Source organism: Chionomys nivalis, chromosome 22 (assembly GCF_950005125.1).
Source record: "Chionomys nivalis chromosome 22, mChiNiv1.1, whole genome shotgun sequence".
NCBI lineage: Eukaryota > Metazoa > Chordata > Mammalia > Rodentia > Cricetidae > Chionomys > Chionomys nivalis.
In genome coordinates, this window is record NC_080107.1 from 40,493,092 (window position 1) to 40,512,538 (window position 19,447).

A 19,447-nucleotide genomic window follows, 5' to 3' on the forward strand; every position below is an offset into this window, starting at 1 on the left:
TTTATATGTCAACTTGACACAAGGTAGAGTCATCAGAGAAGGGGCCTCAGTTGAGAAAATGCCTCCATGAGATCTAGCTGTAAGGCATTTCTCATTTAGTGATCAATGGGCGAGTGCCCACCCCATGGTGGGTGGGTGGCCTTCCCTGGGATGGTTAAGAAAACAGACTGAGCAAGCCATGTGGAGCAAGTCAGTAAGCAGCTCCCCTCCATGGCCTCTGCATCAGCTCCTGCCTTCAGTTCCTGACCTGTTCAGTTCCTGTCCTGACTTTCTTCAGTGATGAACAGTGATATGATAAGCCAAATAAGCCCTTTCCTCTCCAACTTCATCCTTGGTCCTGGTGCTTCATTACAGCAATAGAAACCCTAACTAAGAACTAAGATCCCAGCTCTCAAAGTAACGAAGATTAATGGTAATCCCACACAATGACAGGGATAGTGCCTATATTCCTCTCTGAGAATCATGTACTAACCCTGGGGTTATGTTTACTTGCCCTGTGTGACGTCTTGTGTTAATATCACTGTACTAATCCTGGATTGCCATGACCACATAGTATAGAAGACTCTTCTCAAGTGATGCAATGGCATTTAGGGGTCTTTAGGTGGCCTGGTACCATCTACGGTCTCCTAATGGAGAGACAAGAGGATCACAGCAGAGTCAGAGGTTAATGTGGTAATGGAATTGAAGGGAATCAGAGACCCCACACTGAGAAATATACGTGATCTGGAAAAGGCAAGAGCTGTCTTGCTGACAGATACGGAGGGTATGGGATTCCTAAACCCAGAGCTGTGAGATTCATATATGTTAATTTCAGCCAATGAGCTGTTAGTATTAGAAGCCAAAGGAAGCCTGTGTAGCCTGTATCTGTGATTACCCTCTGATGCTCAGGTACCCTGACTCTTGGACCCTTCCAGGTGGCCTCTGTGACTCATTTGCTCTCTGGCAATGCCCTAAGAACACCCCTGCTTGATGATACCCTTCTCCAGGGACTGTCCTTCCAGTGAGGATAATATGAGCATCTTTATTTTGAATCCCTGCACACTCCCAGTGTTTGCTAATTGTATTATTCGCTTTACTCGACAGGCTTTAATATTGTTACAATCTGCTCTGTAATCAGATCTTATATAATTGTCTATCACCTGCTGTAACCCATTTATATCAGCCCTACTGACCACAGGTGTCCATCGTGCCCCTTCCGTTACAGAGCACTTCAATTTGGTATTTCTTGGAACTGTCTGCAAATAACCTTGGAGGTTATCTACCTCCCCTGACCAAAGAAAAGTATTTGATGCCTGCGACATGTTCTTGTGTTCTGCTCCACACTTGAGACATCTCTATGTGTCTGGGATTTGGGTGACGTTTTAGCAGGATGAAATAGTTCTGTCTCTTTTTCTTCCACTAGATCTGCCTGTAACTATCATTCCCTCATACCTTGTTCCTTGAAGGAAACCCAAAGCCAACTCCTTCTGCCCTTCCCCATCTTGTGTCCAGAAATGTCTTTTGTTTGAACTTCAAGTTCAGTCATTTGAAGAGGATGAGTATCTGAGTGTACTGTGTCTGGTAGTTTCTTTTCCTGGAATTCAGTGCATGGCTTTCCGCTCCCTCTAGAGTGTGTTTATAAATGACAAGTATATCTTAAACACTTGAGGACAATTGGGGTCTCTACCCAGGAGTCCAAAGACTTGTTGGGGCAGTGTTCTCCACTCTCAGATGCCCAGATCAGTGTCCACCTCTGCCGTAAGATCAGAACCATCTGCCTAGTCAGTAACCCTATTTCCAGCCATCTCTTTGGATTCAGTGTGATTCACTCTCTAATACTGAGATCATGCCTGGGCCCTCAGGGTGTCTGCGCTGTAAAACTCTCTCTACCTCAGTATGCATACTTATCTGATCTCTCGAGGCTCCTTTTATTGAACCTTGTGCTCAGTAAGCTAAGTAGTGCTTCTAGCCCTGATGGCCAGTTTCCTTCTGGCCTGGGGTTAGGTTTTGCTGGCAGCCAGGCTCTCTGTCTTTGGGATCCTTTCTCTCTCACTTGGTACACTTAGCCACACTGCTGTGCAGCTTCTAGCATTGTCCATCCCCATTAACACTGACTCAGGCCCAGTCTGATATCCACCTTCTACTGCCTGTCTCTATGGAGCCAAGGACTCTGGGGACCTCATATAAATGGAGTACCACAGGACCTGTCCTTTTCTGAGTTGCTAATTTCTCAGCCCAACATCCATCTTTGTGATAGCATGTGGCAGACTTCCTCCCTGCTGAGGCTGCGTGGTGTTCTCCCCCATGGACTGATTTCCCCAGCTCGTTCCTTACTGTGTATAGACAATGGGACTCCCTCACCTCTTGGATGTTACACAGCCATACCATTCTTTTTCCGTCTTCTAACCCTGTATTTGACCACACTGCCTTTCTGGAACCACAGAGGTAGGAAAAGTTATGTGTGCCCAGCCCTGGACATGCCCTTCTTTTTAGATCTTAATGTCCTTGCCTGGGGTATCCAAGGCATCCAGCTGTGCATGCCCTAGGTCCCATTCCCCTTCTATGGGGACAGTCTGAGGGGAATTCCCTTATTAGCTAGACAACAATACAATTCAGGGCAACCACTTGCTGCCACCCTTCCACCACCAGGGAACTGTGGGAAGAATTCTCGGGATTTATGATTATCTTGATTTAGCTTAAAATGGTAGCCAGGGTGAAGGTGCCAGACCTTCAAGGTTATTTTTCTCTCAAGCAGGGCATCTGCATGCATGCCATGTTCTTGTACGCTACTTTGCACTTGGGATTTCTCTTGTAGACTTGGGTGACATCCTAGCTGGGTATAGTAGTCCTTGATCTCCCTGGGATTGTCATCTCTTATTCTTAGCACCCTACTTCTGGCACTGCTTTCTTGTTTTGTTTTGTTTTGTTTTGGTTTGGTTTGGTTTGGTTTTTTTATATATATCTGTGATGCTGGTGTGCTCTGTCCTGGCTCTGATCTCAGGAACCGAATTCTGTCCTGTTCTGCATTGATTTATCTCCTCTGGGTCTGGGAGGTTGTTACATGTGTTGTTACATCACCTGGCCCTGCAGACTTCACCCACAGGGAACAACTCCAGTTGGCTTGGAGCTTCACATTCCTCCTGGTAAGGCCACTTGAAATGTCATCTGTAGCCTGGTGTTCCTAAAAAGGCGATCATTTATTCCTTGGTTTCTATGGCATTCATCCCACAGAGCCTCGGGACTCCAGACTGTCCAAGCCTGGCTTGTGGCACCATCTCCCATTCTGTGTCCATATCAGGTGCCCTAACAACTGGACACAACCCCCTGTGTGCCCAGGTGCCAAGGAATGTGGATCTGCTACTCTTCCCATACAAGAAATGGCTCTGGACTCTAGAACCAGAGGTGATGATTGTGTTTAAAATATACCTGCTGTGGTCCACGTGATTTAGCCACAGTAGAGCAGTCCTCCCTCCCTGCCTCAGATGGCCCACTATCACCAAGAGGTTCTTCACATACATCAGCTCTAAGTCAGGTCAGGTGGACTCATTCTCTTGTCTGTTACCAGACTCTAACTGGGGAGTTTGATGGACACATGAAGACCCATTGGACTCTGAGAAAATAAGCACAGGGCATCCACTACAGAGGTGTCACATACGCTGGAGCAAGCAGCTAGGCCTCTGTCCACCTGTGCCCTGCAGATATGGCATCTGAACGACCCACATGTGGGTTACTACCATTGCTCAGTGATGCAGATGTGTTCTATCTGAACCTCCCTGATACTCATGCAGCCCTCTGCCCTTGCTCCTAGGTGACCCCAAGTGCCCATTCATCCTTCCAGCACTTTCTCTGCTCTGCAGCATGTCCTGAGCTATGCTGTGCCCTGGTGTCTCTTAGTTTGATTCCCACACATCACTGTGAGTCACCCCACAACCTGCCCTTGGGGAGTTTCATGGTCTCTTCTTGGGTCCCTGAGAAGGGCAAAGGGGCTCCCATCTGCAGGGGCGTTTGATGGGTACAATGTGCTGTTCTCCTAAGGCCAGCATGAGCTGTGACAGTGTGTAGCCAGGGGATGCTCACATGAATATTTGCTCCGACACCGAGGCTGGTTTTATGAGGACTTGGTGTTGGAGCAGATAATTGGAAGAGCCAGCAAGTGTAATCTTTTTTAACACAAAGACAGTTCGATTCGAGTTTACAGGAGAGACTGCGGGGCAGGCAAGCCATAAAAATCCCCAGCTGTTGGCAGGGGAAGAAAATGGAAGAGAGAAGGGAAAAAGTCATGCCATTTAAGCTGGCATGGGGTTCAGACGCATGGTTGGCAAGCAACCATGTGGTAAGGACAGAGACTTTATGAAAGAGAAAGGGAGCCCAAAATATGGGGGCGGGGAAAAGCCCAAAGAAATAAAGGAAGCATGCTTAGAAGAGAGAAAGAAATAAAGGGGAAAATCACACTTCTGGATAATCTAGAATAGCCAATTTATGGCCCCACAAGGCTACTGTGCCAAGCCTCTGTGGGAGCAGAATTCTGGGAAGAAGTATCTAGAAGAACTAATTATTCCACCTATCTCTTTAGCATGGCTTAAGGTGAGCCCATCTTCATAGGGGTGGTCCCTTAGCGGTCATTTCTCAAGCACAGTGGTGGCTCTGGGTATGGATACCCTGATGAAGAGTCATAAACTGTGCCTTGGTTTCCCTCAGCAGCCCAGTCCACTGGCCCTGATGGCTTCTCTACCAGAGGCAGATGGTGCAGCCATGCCCCACAAAGGAATCAATTTCCCAAGTTGTCCTGTTTGGTCAGGGTACAAGGATGGTCCATCCAATGGCGCAGGGATTCAAAAAGGAGAACACCGAACCCGTGCTTTGTCAGATCTGTGACATTAGGGTGTGGTGGACCAGGAGACCCTGGAGCTGTATAGCAGCTGTTCAGGACCAGCATGCACCAGAGAGACTCTGGTGCCCAGCCAGATGTCCAACAGCCAGACTTCCCAGCATAGACATCCATCTGCTGTGACCCACTTGTTACCTGGCTGAGTCACCTGCTAGAAAAACCCTATCATGTGACTGCAGAGGTATCTCTGAACAAGCTATGCTCCCTGCAAATCCCTGCCCTGCTCCTTATTGCTTCGGGTTAGCAGGGAAGCCACGTCATCCCTCAGCCCCTCAGTTTCCCCACTGTGTCCTGCTCGGGTTGTTCCGGTTCTTGTTTGGTTTGGTTTAGTGGAGAGGGGGTGCACAGATGTATGTGTCTGTTCCTGTGAGCATAGACATATGTGTGTACGCATGCGTCTGTGGAGGATCAAAGTCAACCTCAGTGTCTACCTCAGTCACCTTCTACCTTGGCTTTGTTTGTTTGTTTTTGTGTTTTGAGACAAGGTCTCTTAGCGGGGCCTGGGGCGCACTGATTTGGTGAGGTTAGCTGGTCAGCAGCCTTCAGGAATTTGCCTGTCTCTTCCTCCCCAGCTCTCCGATTTTAAGTGTGTGCTATCACCAAGTCTGACTTTTTTATTGCACGTGCTGGGAACTGAACACAAGTCCTCATGCTTGTGTGGTAAGGACTTTAATCACTCTGAGCCACCTCCCTGGCTTGTGCTCAGGTAGCAGGGTGACACTGTGCAGGTCCCCAGGTGCCTGGCATAGACGACAGATACCCTGTTTCTGGAGTTGCCACACACAGGATGGGGAGGGATTCAGGGCACTAGCATTCAGCCATCAGCAACTGCCCTTTGGGGGCTGAACCCTGACAGCTTTGGGATAGGATTGGAGGGTGAGGACCCTGCGCAGGAGGGAAGATGGGCACACACTTACCATTTCCCATCTGAATGGAGGACGGGCTCACTTCACTTGGTCAGGCCCTGAGGTAGGGGTTAGAAGATGGGTGGGGCTCTGGGCTTCCTGCCATCCTGAGCAATAGATCGGGGTTCCCAGGACACACAGGAGTACCCTGAGACGTGGGTACATGCCCAGCAGAGATAGCTATCTCATCTCTCCACCAAACTTCCTCTGGAGGTGAGCTGCCAAGGGCCACATGAGCTGTCACCTACACTACCCTTCCTGCATTTCCTCCCTTCGGAGCAGTGGAGCAGTGACCGTCGTCACCACGACTATTACTTCTGGTAGGAATGGGGTAGGACAGTTGTATACCGGAACTGAATCCTCCCTGAGGCATCCAGGTTGGGACAAGAACCTGGGGCCGACCTTGGAGCGCAGGGAGTCAAGACGACGCCCTCCCCACCCCGGACCATTCCACTGTGCTGCGCGTTGAGGGTGAGGAGTGCGGTGGTAGCGCCCGGCGCCGCCCCCGCCACAGCCACCCGCGCCAAGCGCTCCCGCAGGATGGCGCGGGCCAAGCTGCCGCGCTCACCGTCCGAGGGCAAGGCGGGTCCTGGGGATACCCCAGCCGGCGCTGCAGCCCCCGAGGAACCTCACGGGCTCAGCCCTCTGCTGCCGGCCCGCGGCGGGGGCTCCGTAGGCAGCGACGTGGGCCAGAGGTAGGGACGCTTGTGGGGGACCAGGACCCCGCGGGAGGGGCTTCGCATCGCTTGCATTTTGTCTAGCACGGGCTCTGCTCCCCCACACCTGGCTTTGCTTGTAGTAGCCTGGGAAGGGAAGAGAGCGCCTTGGAGTCCCACCACCCCTTGGCTGCAGCCTGATCTGGGGAGACTTAGACACTGGCCCCTTGCTTAGAGGCTGACCCCAGGGCCCTGCAATTATGACCTGGGCTTTGGTCCAGGTGGCCCTGGCCCACACTGCTCTAGGAAGTCCCACTTGGATGAGTTCAGCAAGGGACACTATGAAGAGGTAGGTACTTCAGAGGTGAGCTTCTGAAGCCCAGTCAGGCTACATAGCAAACTGGCTGGGGGACCGTAAAGGCATGGGTATGCTGAGCCCCAGCATGGCTGGGCAGCCAGAATGCAGGAGGCTTTTGCAGAAGGGAGCCCACCCTTTTCATCCTCCTGCAAGCTCCAGGCAGGATGTGACACCCCATTTCATGGATGAGGACACTGAGGTCTCTGCAGCAGCAAATCCCTAGCCATCACCTGCCTGTGCCAAGAACCCTGCTGGATGCTGCGGGGGAATGAAATGAATCAGACCTGGCCTAGTGTGGGCACATTGTATTGTGGGCTTGAAGCCTGTTCTGGTAGCAGTTGGGGCAGGACTGGATGGGACCAGTCCAGGCAACTTCCTGGACACTGACTTTTAAGGATGAGCAAGAGCTGGCAGGGCCTTCTGGACAGAGGCATGGCGGAAATCCTGGGTGGGATGGGGTGGGGTGCCGGTGTGGGGTGAAGCCTGGTGGGTTGGCAGTGGCTGGACCCAGCAGATGGCTGGACTAAGGTCATCAGAGCACCCCCCTTCCTCCCTTGCCTCCCCCATTTGTACCAGTTTCCTGCTTCTCACATGGGAAGGGCGATGCCACCCTGTCCCCATTTGCCAGAAGCAGCTCTTGAGGGGCCTCCCACAACTGAGGGAAACTCAGGGAAAGAGGATAGCCAGCCAGTGCTGCTATCTTTGGGGACCCCTCTTGGCCTCTCCCTCCTCTTAGTGGACACCGTGGGCCAGTGATCCCGGAAGCTCCCTTCCCAGCCTATCGAGCCCCAGGAGAAGTGAACTGCGGGGATGGCAATTCTGCCCAGGCTGCATCTTAGTCCAGAGCTCGACACTTCTGTGGCCACCTCTTTCCCCATTCGCCCTTCTGCATGTAGGCCCTTGACTGTAGACCACAAGCTGAGCTGCTGGCCCCTTTGACAAGCATGGCCTTTCTCCCTGACTCGCAGGGTCCTTGTCAGCCTCCTTCCGCAGAGCAGAGAGAAGGGAACTGTCTACCCAGCTGGGCCCAGGTGGCACCTGAGCCTCTAGCTGGCATCTGAACACCTGCTGTGATGAGCAGTTGGGAGCCAAGTCAGATCCCAGCTGAGGAGGATGGGGAAGACTGACTGACACATTAGGAACTGGGGTTACTGAAGTTTCCAGGCAAGATCGTGGGCCATGACTTGCCCTTGCCCCTGTCCTATGTCTGGGCTGTTGTCCAGGAAGTTAGAACCTGGTGCCTCTCCACCACTGGGAAGGCAGCGGGGCAGAGAGAGGAGAAAAGTATCTTCATGGCCCCCATGCATGCCCACCATGGTGGTGTGACGCTGCCCACATAGTCCCTGAAGCTTTGCACTTTCTCATAGCTACAGCGGGCCTGGTGCCCGTTCCTCTCCCTCACCCAACCTGACCCTTCTTTCTCTGTCCCCCACTGAGATTTAGAACAGTTAGGAAATGTGAGCTGGGGAAAGGGGGCTCTATTCCAAAGCTTTGGAACCCAGGAAGGGCTAGGTCATTAGTGAACCCCTCAGTGGGTCAGGCACTGGGGCCCCTTCTACAGCCCTGAATTCACTTGACTTGAGTCTGCCATTGCAGCCCTCCCACCTGTCCGCTATGTGGACGCCCCCTCAGCCCCATCTGCTTCCTCAGGGACCAGCTGAGGCAGTGAGGGATGGAAGGAGGGTACATGCCCAAGGAGAAGTAGCTGGGAGGCTAGGGGGTGAGGCCGAACCTCTGCACGGGCAGGTCAGAGGCCACACCTGAGCTGTGGGGTTGGAATTGGAGGACAACTGGAAGGGACAGAAGGCAGAGACATCCTAGAAAGTGTCCCTAGTGACATATGTTGGGAATCTCTGAAGGCTCCAAGAGACATGTCCCTAGTGTATTTCATAGTGGGTAGCAGGACCAAGAGAGCAGATGTCCTGGAGGGCGGTGGTGGCTGTGTTGTGGGTAGAAGGCTACAAAAGGACATAGGAGGTGAGCCCAGGGAGCACTGGTTTGGCAACCTGGGTTTGTGGGGTCTCCATATTCCAGGAAGGGGAAGGGGTTTGAGATCCCCGCAGATGCTGCCACAGGGAGGTTCGAGGCTAAGAATCGTTTATCCTTTGACATCCCTGGGGTCTTAATGTAAAGGTGTAGAGGTGGGGAGAGCCAAAGGTGCTAGAATGGGGTTGGGGCAGGGCCTGAAGGATGGTGCAGAGGCTTGACTTGGCCAAGGCCGGCTTTCCATCCCTGAGGCTCCAGAGAATACCCACTTGCATTGCTGCATCCCCCCACACCCTAGAGACTACACTGGGGTCACCCCTTTGAGCCTATACCAGAGAGAATCTCTCAATCCCCTAAGGGCAGACACCAGGAGAAGGGACCTCACATCAGAGCATAGACTCACATCAGAGTAGAGACTGGGGCAAGGGTGCCAGGAATCCCCCTTCCCAGTGGCACCCCAGCCTGCTTCTGACTGGGCCGGTCTAGGACCAACTCTCCGCTTCACTTCTGAGCTGAGCCTGCCCCATACCTGCGTACCCACCACAGCTCCCCAAAGCCAAGGGTGCTGAGGACCAAGGCCCCTACCTCATGGCTCTGTGATCCATCCCCAGGACTTTCCAGGCCCCGGGTCTTCAGCCTTCTTCCCAGCCAGCCCACGTCTACCTCAGACCTGCACTCTGAGACGCCATCTTGACACCTCCTGACACCACCTACTTCCTGACTATTCACTACCTCAGCAGGGACATGACTTCACACTCTGTGACTTCAAGTCTCTCAGCAGCCAGCCAGACTCCGGGTTCGCTCCATTCCCAGGCTCTATTCCTGGCCATCATATGTCAGTGACTCCTCCACCAAGGCTGAGGCCTTCACACAGCAGCTTCTCAGGCTCAAACATCACCTTGATGTTCTCCTGAGAAGTCCCAGCCTGTCGGTCCAACTTCAGGGAGCTGAATCTCTCCCCATCCCCAACTTCATTCACTCTAGTGTTCTTGGGCCCAGGAGGTGATCCCTTGGATCTTCCTTGCTGGGATATCCTTGTCCTCCATGTCCAGACACTCATAGGCCCCCAACCCTTCAGTATCATGGACCCTCCCCTGCCCCACCAAGTGACTTCTCTGAATAGCCCTCATACAGCACCCCTAACCCTTTCTAAGCTCTCAAGTGCCTCATTCCCTACTCTGGCAGTTGGATACACCCCAACTTTACACACTGCACCCCACTGCTCACCACAGATGGTACTCTATTGCTTCTACAGTTACCGGTTTATTCCACTCTCTTCTCCTCCCCAGTATGCTTATCTGGACAGTGCTTTATCCTCTTGGAATATACATGGATATCAGGCTCCGGTATGGCGTGCACTCCTTCCTGGTCCCTCCAGTGGACACAGGTTTCCTTTTTAAGTGTGTTGAGCTTGTGGGGGCTGCCACAGACTAGGGGGCGGAAACCATATAACTTGATGTTCTTGTGGTTTCAGGAGCTGGATGTGGGCAGCCTGCTCCAAGGCCCCTCCCATATTCAGGCTATCCTCTCCATGTAATCACACAATTGTCCCTCTCTGTCCCTCTCTGTGACTTGGGTCTTGAACTCTTCCTATTAGTATACCACCATAGGACCCCATTTCAACTGAATGTCTGCAATTTTTCCCTAATATAGTTACGTTATACCATGAGCTACCAGGAGGTCACGGCTATAGCCTGTGAATCTGGGGGTTACAATCCAGTGAAGAATAAGTGGGCTCCTCGTTTGCTTGTAGGAACCTCCCTGACATGAAATTAATTTTCTGAATACCCAAAAGCATCCCCTGAGATTCAGGGTTCATGGGGTGCAGTGAGAAGTGGACCTCCCATCAGCCCAGAGGACTCCCAGGAAGGTGCCTAGCTGAGCTTGCCCCTTTAGGCTTCAAGTCGGGTATACCTATGTCTACCCAGAGGCTCCTGTGGGAGCCCCAGGCTCTGAAGAGAGCAACAGGCTATGGGTACAGAAAGGAATCCCAACTGTAGCCCTCATTTATTCTGTGTCCAAGCTCCATAGGGCTGTCATGCTGATGAGGGAGGCTTAGTGGTACCTAGGTTACTAGTTGCGGGCATAGAAACCACTGTTTGGATGTTTCAGGTGTACCTTACTTCATTCCTACCACTCCCTATCCTCCGAAGCACCCCTGATAGGTAGCTCAGATGATTGTCCTCATATTCCCTGGCACCAGCCCTTGGCAGAGTTTGCATCAATCTAAGATGCCCTGCTGCTTACACACAGGTCATTGTCCTTTAAGGGACAGATCTGAACCAGGTAACACGACAGGTGGGGATATAGCCTCTCCAGAGTACAGTGGATTCACCTTGTCCCAGCCTCAGGCACCCGTGCATGCAGCACAGCTCAGGAGCCTAGATGGTGCCCATGCAGATGGGAGTTGGTCTGACCTAGGAAGCAGGTCTGAGTTATAAGCACCTCTGTGCTAGGTGCCACATGATCCTGTCCCCATCTTAGCAAACCACAACTCTGCCAGGCTCTTCAGACCCTTATCATAGATCTTGGGGCAGAGATGATACCAGGAAGACAATCTCAGCTACACAAACAGGCAGGGCATCTGAAAGCTCCCAGGAATCCCCAAACTTCACACCCCATTAAACCTGGACTCGCCTCTACTGTACCGAGCTGTCCACCCATTGCCATACCAGTGGGGACCTTGACTCTGCCAAGCGTATGCCCATCTAATACCTTCTCCACCCAGGGACCGGGGGGACCACATATTAGAATGTGGAAAAGGATTCCGGTCTCACAGACGTCCTAACACAGCTTGTGCAGGATGCTGCCTGAGGTCCACAGTGGTCCTCACTGAATCTTTGCTTTCTGGAAAACAGTTGCTTTGAAAACTGAGAGAGGCCCCATGAAGTCCTTGGTTGGAGGGGCTGGAGCATGCAGTCAGCTCCCAACACAAGCTGGTACTCCAGAGATGCTGACCCCTTCTCCATGGCAGGGAGTCTAGGGAAACTGAAGGTCAGGTTGTCCAGAGCTGACCAGGTAGAGGAGTGCACCTCAATCACCCAAGAAACACCAGCTCCCAGTCCTGACCTGCTCAGCTACAGGAAACCAAGAGATAGGCCATCCAAGGTTTCCGGTGCCCAGCTGTGACCCTGTAGCTGGACCACTCAGTTGTCTTCAGCTTCCTCGGTTACAGTGCCGCTGGAGGGGCCAGTGCTGGACACGGGGTCACAAAGAGGCCGGAGACAGGCTTAACATGAACGAGAGAGAGAGAGAGAGAGAGAGAGAGAGAGAGAGAGAGAGAGACGGATCTTTGTCCTTGGCTAAAAGGTAGTCACTCCCTCTGGCCAGAGTACAAAGCCTGCATGTGCCAGCATCTATGGACTCTGTTGCTTTCTCCAGTTCTGGGGGGTAGGCCTGGCTCTATTTGCCTTGCATGCTAGGCTGCCTGACACTACCTGTCGTGCCTGGGGCTTCTGGCATACCCCATTGCTCTGGGATATTGCCTGAAGTCCGATACGGTCCTGGAGCCCCACCCACTGTCTGTGTTGATGTGCCCACTCTGTCTCCAGGCTTCATGTGGAGGATTTCAGCCTGGACTCTTCCCTCTCTCAGTAAGTGCTTCACAGGGGAGGGACTGTCTCAGGGAAAGATGTGTCCTCATACCCCTGACAATCAGGCCCCATGGGAAGGGCTACTCTTGCCCAGGCAGAAACATGAGTGTTGGCCAGCACTTCCCAGGACCAGCAGGTACTTCTGGTCCTGGGGGCTGGGACTGGAGACATATGATTAACGATCCCCTTGGGAAGAGTCTGTAGAAAGGAAATGGGCTCCCCAGAGGTGGATGACTGTCTTAGTTACTTGTCTATTGCTGTGATAAGACATCACAACCGAGGCAATTTATAAAAGAAAGAGTTGACTGGGGATTAGAGTTTCAGAGGGTAGAATCCATGACCGTCATGGTGGGGGAATGTGGCAGCAGGCAGGCAGGCAGGCAGGCATGGTGCTGGAGCAGTAGCTGAGAGCTTACATCCATAAGCACGAAGCAGAGAGAACTAACTGGAAGGGGTAAACTTTTGAAGCCTCCTCCAACAAGGCCACATCTCCTAATCCCACTCCTCCCCAGGTACCTGAAGAGCTGGGCCTCAGACCTGGCAATGGTGGGGAAGCAAGAACCTGCCTGTGGCTGCCCTAGGGCTGAGGCTGTGTCCGTGTTGCCCCAGAGCCAGCACCAATCATAGTAGATGTCCTAAGCTCTTCAGAGAGCCCCTGGGTTCCAAGAAAACTCCCTTTGCAGGGGAGTTAGTTTGAGAAGCCAGTACCCATTTTTCCCAGGCCACATCAGATCCCTTCTCTCAGTTTCCCAGGTAGAGAAAGCCTGAAGACCCATACCAGGCCAGCTCAACTCTACTGCCTGCCCCCAGGCTCTATGAGGTTGAGGCCTGGAGCGTTGGAGGGGGCCTTCCTGAGAAGCTCGTCTATGTGGGATACTATGAGGGCTGTGAGCCCACCTGGTCCTCCAAGAAGGATTCAGAGCCACAGGAGGGTGCCACAAATGGAGTTCTACTGAACTCCCCTGGGGATTATGAAGGCTTGGGGGTTGTGGGGCATTGGATCTCTTCCCACTTGGCTAGCCCTCTGCAGATGCAAGGAGGAACAGGTTTGAGTTGCCCCTGGCAGCCTGCTCTGGGTCCTTCTTACCCACTCACCCAAGAAGTCAGTACTATGGCTGTACCCGCTAGCTCCTCAGTAAGGTTGCTCCAGCTCAGACTCATGCTTGAGCCAATGCACCATCCAGTATCTGTGGGCATGGCTGGTATGTATGCAACCAGGCTCTGATTTTGCAGTATGATGTACTGAACAGTGTAGGCCTGAGGTAGCTTTCTGGTTGCATTAACTTTGACCCCCCACGCCAGCACCATGAGGTGCTAGTCCTGGGCCCCATACCCATTATCTCTCATTGTATCCTCTCTTTGAGCTCATTCCCAAGGGACACAGTAGGACACATCTTAACCTCACCATTGCTAAAGCACTTACATCTTCCAGGTACTCATCCCCGGTAGGAAACTAAGCTAAAAGCAGGAGAGAGGCAGAGCCTGCATCTGTCCGACTTCCTAGTGGGCGCTGGCTCTCAGTCTTTAGATTCTGCCTGCTGGGCCAGCGCAGTTTCTATGACTCCCAGGAGCTTCATACAGGCCCAAGGGTGCCTGTGAACAGGCTCTTTAAGAGGTGAGGGTCATTCACAAACCCCTTATGCTCCTGCAGGACTGTGCCCCGTGTCTTCCTCTCTCCTTAGGGCAGATCACACATGATGTCTTAAACACAGATTGGAGTGAAATGGATAGTCTCAATCCCTGTTTTGTGTGCTGCTGGAGGAAGTGAGTGGCCACAGTTTATCAAAAATTTAAAAGTAAAGGAAGACTCATTGATTTTTCTGGCACTGTAGAGCTCTGATTTCAAGGGAGCCAATCAGGCCTTATGGCTCCTCCAGGAGAACACCTTCAGCCGTAAGTGGGTACTGCCCACAGAACACCTGGGACCATGCAGATGGGTGTTGGCACCTAATGGGCAGCCCTCCCAGGAGGTAACTGTTCTGATCATGGGGGTCATTAGTCAGGTCAGCTTTCCGGAGCTGGGGAGGATGCCAGCAAGGGGCAGGGCTGGGTGTGACAGGTTCCTGGCTGTTCCCTCAGCAGCACAGTGGCCATGGTGGCTTCTTTCATAGGTGACTGAGTTTTCTGATCTCCAGATGTTCCTGGGAAGATGACAAGGACAGGAGCAGCCTTGAGGGTCCAGGAGCCTGGAGAGTGGAGCTGGAAGTGGTCATGGGCATGGGGCAGGGGACCTGTGGGCAGTGGGCAGGCACAGTTGGGGAGCAGCAGGGGATGGCCAACAGGAATGTCCCACGAGAATGTCTAGTGCCATGGAGCAGCAGGGTGCAGGGACAGAGGGGAGGTCAGGGTTCTGTCCTTTCTCCCAGGGACAGTGGGGTCCCTGGGAGGACTCCAAGCCTGTGGTTGGAGATCTAGCTACAAGAAGAGCACACAAGTGCTTCCCTAGTGTGTCCTGGGACATCCGTCTCTAATGAGGGAGGAGAGGAGGCGTTGGTGGCTCGCAGTGGATAATTCTGCCCAAGGGGAGTGTGTTAGTCCATAGACTGCTACAAAACACAGAGGGAGCTTATGCAGCTCAGGTTAGCCCAACGCCAAGGGCCCACGTCTGGTAATATTCATTTTGCAGACAGAGATCTGAGGTGGTCCCAGGCATCCCACATGGCAGGAGCTGGAGCACACATGTCTGACCTTACCCCTTGCCTATAAAGCCACCAGAACTGACTGTGGGTTCTTCCCTAGAGATCTTACCTAATCCTAACCCCCCCCCAATCAGTACACACACACACACACACACACACACCATAGCTTTATTTAGTTCCTATCTTCTTCCTGCCTCTTAGCGATGAAGTTCTTAACACATGACACCTTATAGACACTCCGTCCTGTCTATACTGACACAGAATTGCAGAGGGCAGTGAATAGCCAGCCCGGCCACTGGGACATACCCATGGCAGGTGGAACTTAGCGCTTTTATCTGGCAGGTTGCAGAAGCCTCCTGGCACTGTCCCTGAGGCCCCTACATTTAGGGGTGGCATGAGAGTAGAGCCAAAGATAGGGGAGGGAAACCACAGTGGATCAGAAAGGCTGTGGTCTGTGCTGTATGGGAGATGGAGAGAGATTGTCGCCTTGTTGCCTTAGCAAAGGTCCTGGTCACCTGCTGAGGGTCCTATTGGAGCGGGGGCTGAGCAGGTGGGAAGACTCTTCCCTGAGCCCTATATTGTAGAGGAGGTGGGTGGAGAGGAGAGCCATTCGAGAACTTCATACATGCAGCGTTTAGGATACAGGTGGTCCTTCAAGCCATCCGATGGCTTCCCTGCCCCCATCCCAGTGAAGCCTATCTCCCGAGCCTCAGGCTCCTTCCTAGAGAAAGGTGCACAACTGATTCTTCAGTCAGTCATGTGCAGTATCCTCTCTGACTTGGGGCTCATAGTGCCCTAGAAAGACCCTGTGCTGCCATACAGTGTGGCACAGCAGGGTGCTGTGGGGGGGTACACGGGGGTATTCTGGATCACGTGGGGTGCAGAGGTGCGCTGTAGCATAGTGGGTGTGCTAAACAGTGTGGCACATGGAACTGGCTGGTGTGCAGTGTAGTGTGTCCGGCACAGCGGGTGATGTGTGCTGGGACAGCAGAATGTACTGAGATGCAGTGGGGATGCTGGGTAAAGTACAGTTTAGACGTACAGAGGGGTGGGCTAGAGTACACCAACCATTAGCACGGGGCTGGCCCCTCCTTTCCTACGGGAAGCTTGGCTTGCCGTGCAGTCCAGGGCGGACCCAGTCTTTGCACAGCACCAAACCCCAGGAGCACCTTGGTTCTGGTGAGGTGAGCAGGCCCTTGGGCCCTCAGGCAACTCAGTGACCAGCAGAGCCACTGTGACCCAGGCCACTCCCCCAGGCCACGGGCAGGTCACGTGACAAAGAGGCTGTGCTCAGTAGGCTTCAGGGAGTGATTAGATTTTAAAATATATTTGTATTACCCTTGTTTATTTATTTGGTGTATGCTTCTTGGGACACGCATATACCACAGCATGTATATGAGGGTTGGTTGCTGTGGAATATTAGTTACATTCGTTCATGCTGTGGAGTATTTGTTTAATGATGCAAAGATGTGTGGCGCATTCTTTTATGTTGCATTTGCTTAACTTTGTGAAGCTGTGTTATTTTGCTGCCTGCAGCACCTGATTGGGCTAATAAAGAGCTGAATGGCCAGTAGCCAGGCAGGAGTGGGAATAGGTGGGGCTGCCAGGCCGAGAGAATACACAGAAAGAAAAGAACGTAAGTGGGGAGCAAAGAGGAGCAAAAGGGGGAAGCAAGGGGCCAGCCACCCAGTTACACAGCCAGACATGGAATAAGAAGGAAAGAAAAGATATGCAGAAATAGAAAAAAAGGTAAAGGCCCAGAGGCAAAAAGTTTGATGGGATAATTTAAGAAAAGCTGGCTAAAAATAAGCCAAGCTAAGACCAGGCATTTATAAGTGAATAATAAGACTCCGTATGTTTATTTGGGAACTGGGTGGAACTGGAACAAAGAGAAAAAAAAGAACTACGGTTGGTGGATAACTTGCCGTAGTCAGTTTTCTCCTTCCACTGTGAGGGACCCGGGATCCAGTTCAGGTCGCTGGGCTTGGTGGCAAGTGCTGTCACCCACTAAGCCATCTCACTGGCCTGACAGTGACCATTGAAGACACTTTGGGTGCTGTTGGAATAGTCGTCCCCAGCCAGGCACTGACATTAAACTCTCCAACTGTCTTGACATACCTGATCAAAGAATAATGGTGTTCCGGGTTCGCCCACCCTGGACTCGGTGCTGCCTTCCCCAGCAGGCGGCAGCAGTGCAGGGGGAAGGGCAGAAACAGGGATCCAAGCTGGTGTTTGCCTCCTTTGCCAACTTCTCCATGCCCTACAAGACCCTTGCAGGCAGCAAGACATGCTGTCCCTCTGCCCTTCTGCCTTGTGACCCTACACTGTGCTATGGTCCCTGGTGCTGTGTCCCACCTGATTCCTTCCCGGCAGAGTTTCTGTCTGTTGGGGAGATGCTGAGGTTGTTCTGATAGAAGCCATGTGTCCAGGGAGCCCATCACAGTGAGCCATGGACCATTCAAGGGCACAGAGGGAAAGTGCTGCAAGCTAACCACACCTACTACAGGAGTCCAAGCTCCAGACTCAGATTCGCATATCCTTCCCCTGTCAGCACTGGCGTTTTCATCTCCTACTCCTGAATGGGATGGGCAGGGCATAGGATTATGTCTGCAGCTTGGGGGTTGGAAACAGTGGCTTTGTCTTCCCTTCGCCACAGAGTTATTCTCAGTGAGCGCGTGGCTCTTCCTGGGTGTGGCAATGGGGCATAAGGGAGTAGCCAGGTGCTCACTCGCTGTTTACCTGGGTGATCTGAGGACTTCAAAGAATGTGAGTGTGGCCACGCCTCAGAGACTGGCCTCTCTGTGCAGTGCCATGGGAGGGGAAAGACGGAGGTCAGAGGGCTGATGGCCAGGCTCACAGGATGACTGCTTCTTGCTGGCCCTTCTGACCATCCCCGAGATTATAATGTATGGCCTCAGAGTTTGTACTCTGGAGGCCACCAGAAGCAATGACTGTCAACCTCTGAACATTTTACTAAGAAGGTTTGGATAGCCAGTGTCCAAAGCTCTGTGAGTGCTGTTGCCCTGATCTCCTCGGGGCCTGGAGAGCTCTGGATGCTGAGAAGATGGTACCCAGTGGCTGCAGGTGTAGCAAGGGGATGCTGCGGGGAGATGAATGGCTGCTTCACACCACAGACCTTCAGGGTCTCTCCCAAGTTCCTCTCTGCTCCTGTGGTTTGAAAGAACTCATCTGGGCTTGGGACTCTGGCTCTGGCTTGAGGCTCCAGCCCCTGCCTTGGGCCTGAACCCTCTGACCCTAAGCCTCAGCCTCCTTTCCTCCCTCAGGGTCCAGGTGGAATTCTATGTCAATGAGAACACCTGCAAGGAGAGGCTCAAGCTGTTCTTCATCAAAAACCAAAGATCCAGTGAGTCGGGGCCTGGAGGAGAGGGATGGGCAGGGTTGGGAGCCTGAAGAAATATGCCAACTGCATGGGCAGAGGGCAGAGGTCACCTTGACTTCCCGTTTTCTGACCTGTGGAGACATGACTCCCCCGATTCTGGACACTGGGTTGAATTGGGCTAGGCTGACCCCAGGAGCCAGCTGGGTCATCTCCTGTGTCACCCAACCCACACCCTAGGAATCCCCATCTCCACACTTCCCCGACTCCTTCCCAGCTTTAAGCTTGGCCACTCTGAACCTACCTGAGATGCAAGAAGGGGCTTGGAAGTTAGGCTGTGGCACCAAGTGTCTAAATCTGTTCCCGTGAGGGAAGCGCCCTCAGGAAATCCCCTGCAGCCCAAGCCTCTGCACCGAGCCTCAGTGACCAGAGGAGTCTGGCTGGGGAAGGGGTGCTGATGCATCTGTCCTCTACATCCGGAATACAAGTGCACGAGATGGAAGTTCATGCAGGGCCCCTTCGGGAGGGAGCTGTTGAGAGACCCCAGCAGAGCGGGTAGGCCTGCTCCTTGCAGCTCCTACCCTGATGTCACCCTCTCCACAGGCCTGAGGATCCGGCTGTTCAACTTCTCCCTCAAGCTGCTCACCTGCCTGCTGTACATCGTCCGTGTCCTGCTCGACAACCCAGACCAGGGCATCGGATGGTGGGTGACCTGGGGGGCTGGGGTCCTCAGACTGAGCCTTTCCAAAGATCCTCACTGGCATTTGGGGCGTTCGTGTGGAAGACCTGTGACCGACACTTACCAGACTTCTAGGGAGCCCTGTCACCGAGCTTTGAAAGTCTTCTTCCCCTAGTGTGACCCCATGCCCAGACACCACTCAGTCAGGTCTAGAATGATGGCTGGGCCCCCAGTGTGGAGCTGTGCATGCAGGCACAGAGTGTGTTCTAACCACCTTGAGGAAGAGGTATCTGCTGTCAAGTGGGCTTAGAGGACCCGGCAGACGAGGCTGAGGATTCTTCCTCTCATGTCTTCTCGGTAATCCTCCCACTGCCTGGCTGCTTTGAGACGTCAGTGCTGTTTCCCAGCCCAGATCCTTGCAGGGTGT

General features: G+C 52.9%; 1 protein-coding gene across 11 annotated transcripts in view; it reads left to right on the forward strand.

The window, feature by feature from the left end:
- The window catches only part of Kcnt1 (potassium sodium-activated channel subfamily T member 1), a 60,559-nt gene that overhangs the window by 9,763 nt on the left and 31,349 nt on the right, over nucleotides 1-19,447 (forward strand). For 3 of the 11 annotated variants that reach the window (XM_057754538.1, XM_057754535.1, XM_057754537.1), the window contains exons 2-3: nucleotides 18,289-18,368; nucleotides 18,945-19,044. In XM_057754538.1, coding sequence (XP_057610521.1) covers nucleotides 18,289-18,368; nucleotides 18,945-19,044 — 180 coding nt within the window. Of the gene's footprint in view, nucleotides 1-6,247; nucleotides 6,468-12,323; nucleotides 12,366-18,288; nucleotides 18,369-18,944; nucleotides 19,045-19,447 lie in introns of those variants that run through there. The other 8 variants (XM_057754528.1, XM_057754529.1, XM_057754534.1 and 5 more) reach the window with 7 other exon arrangements.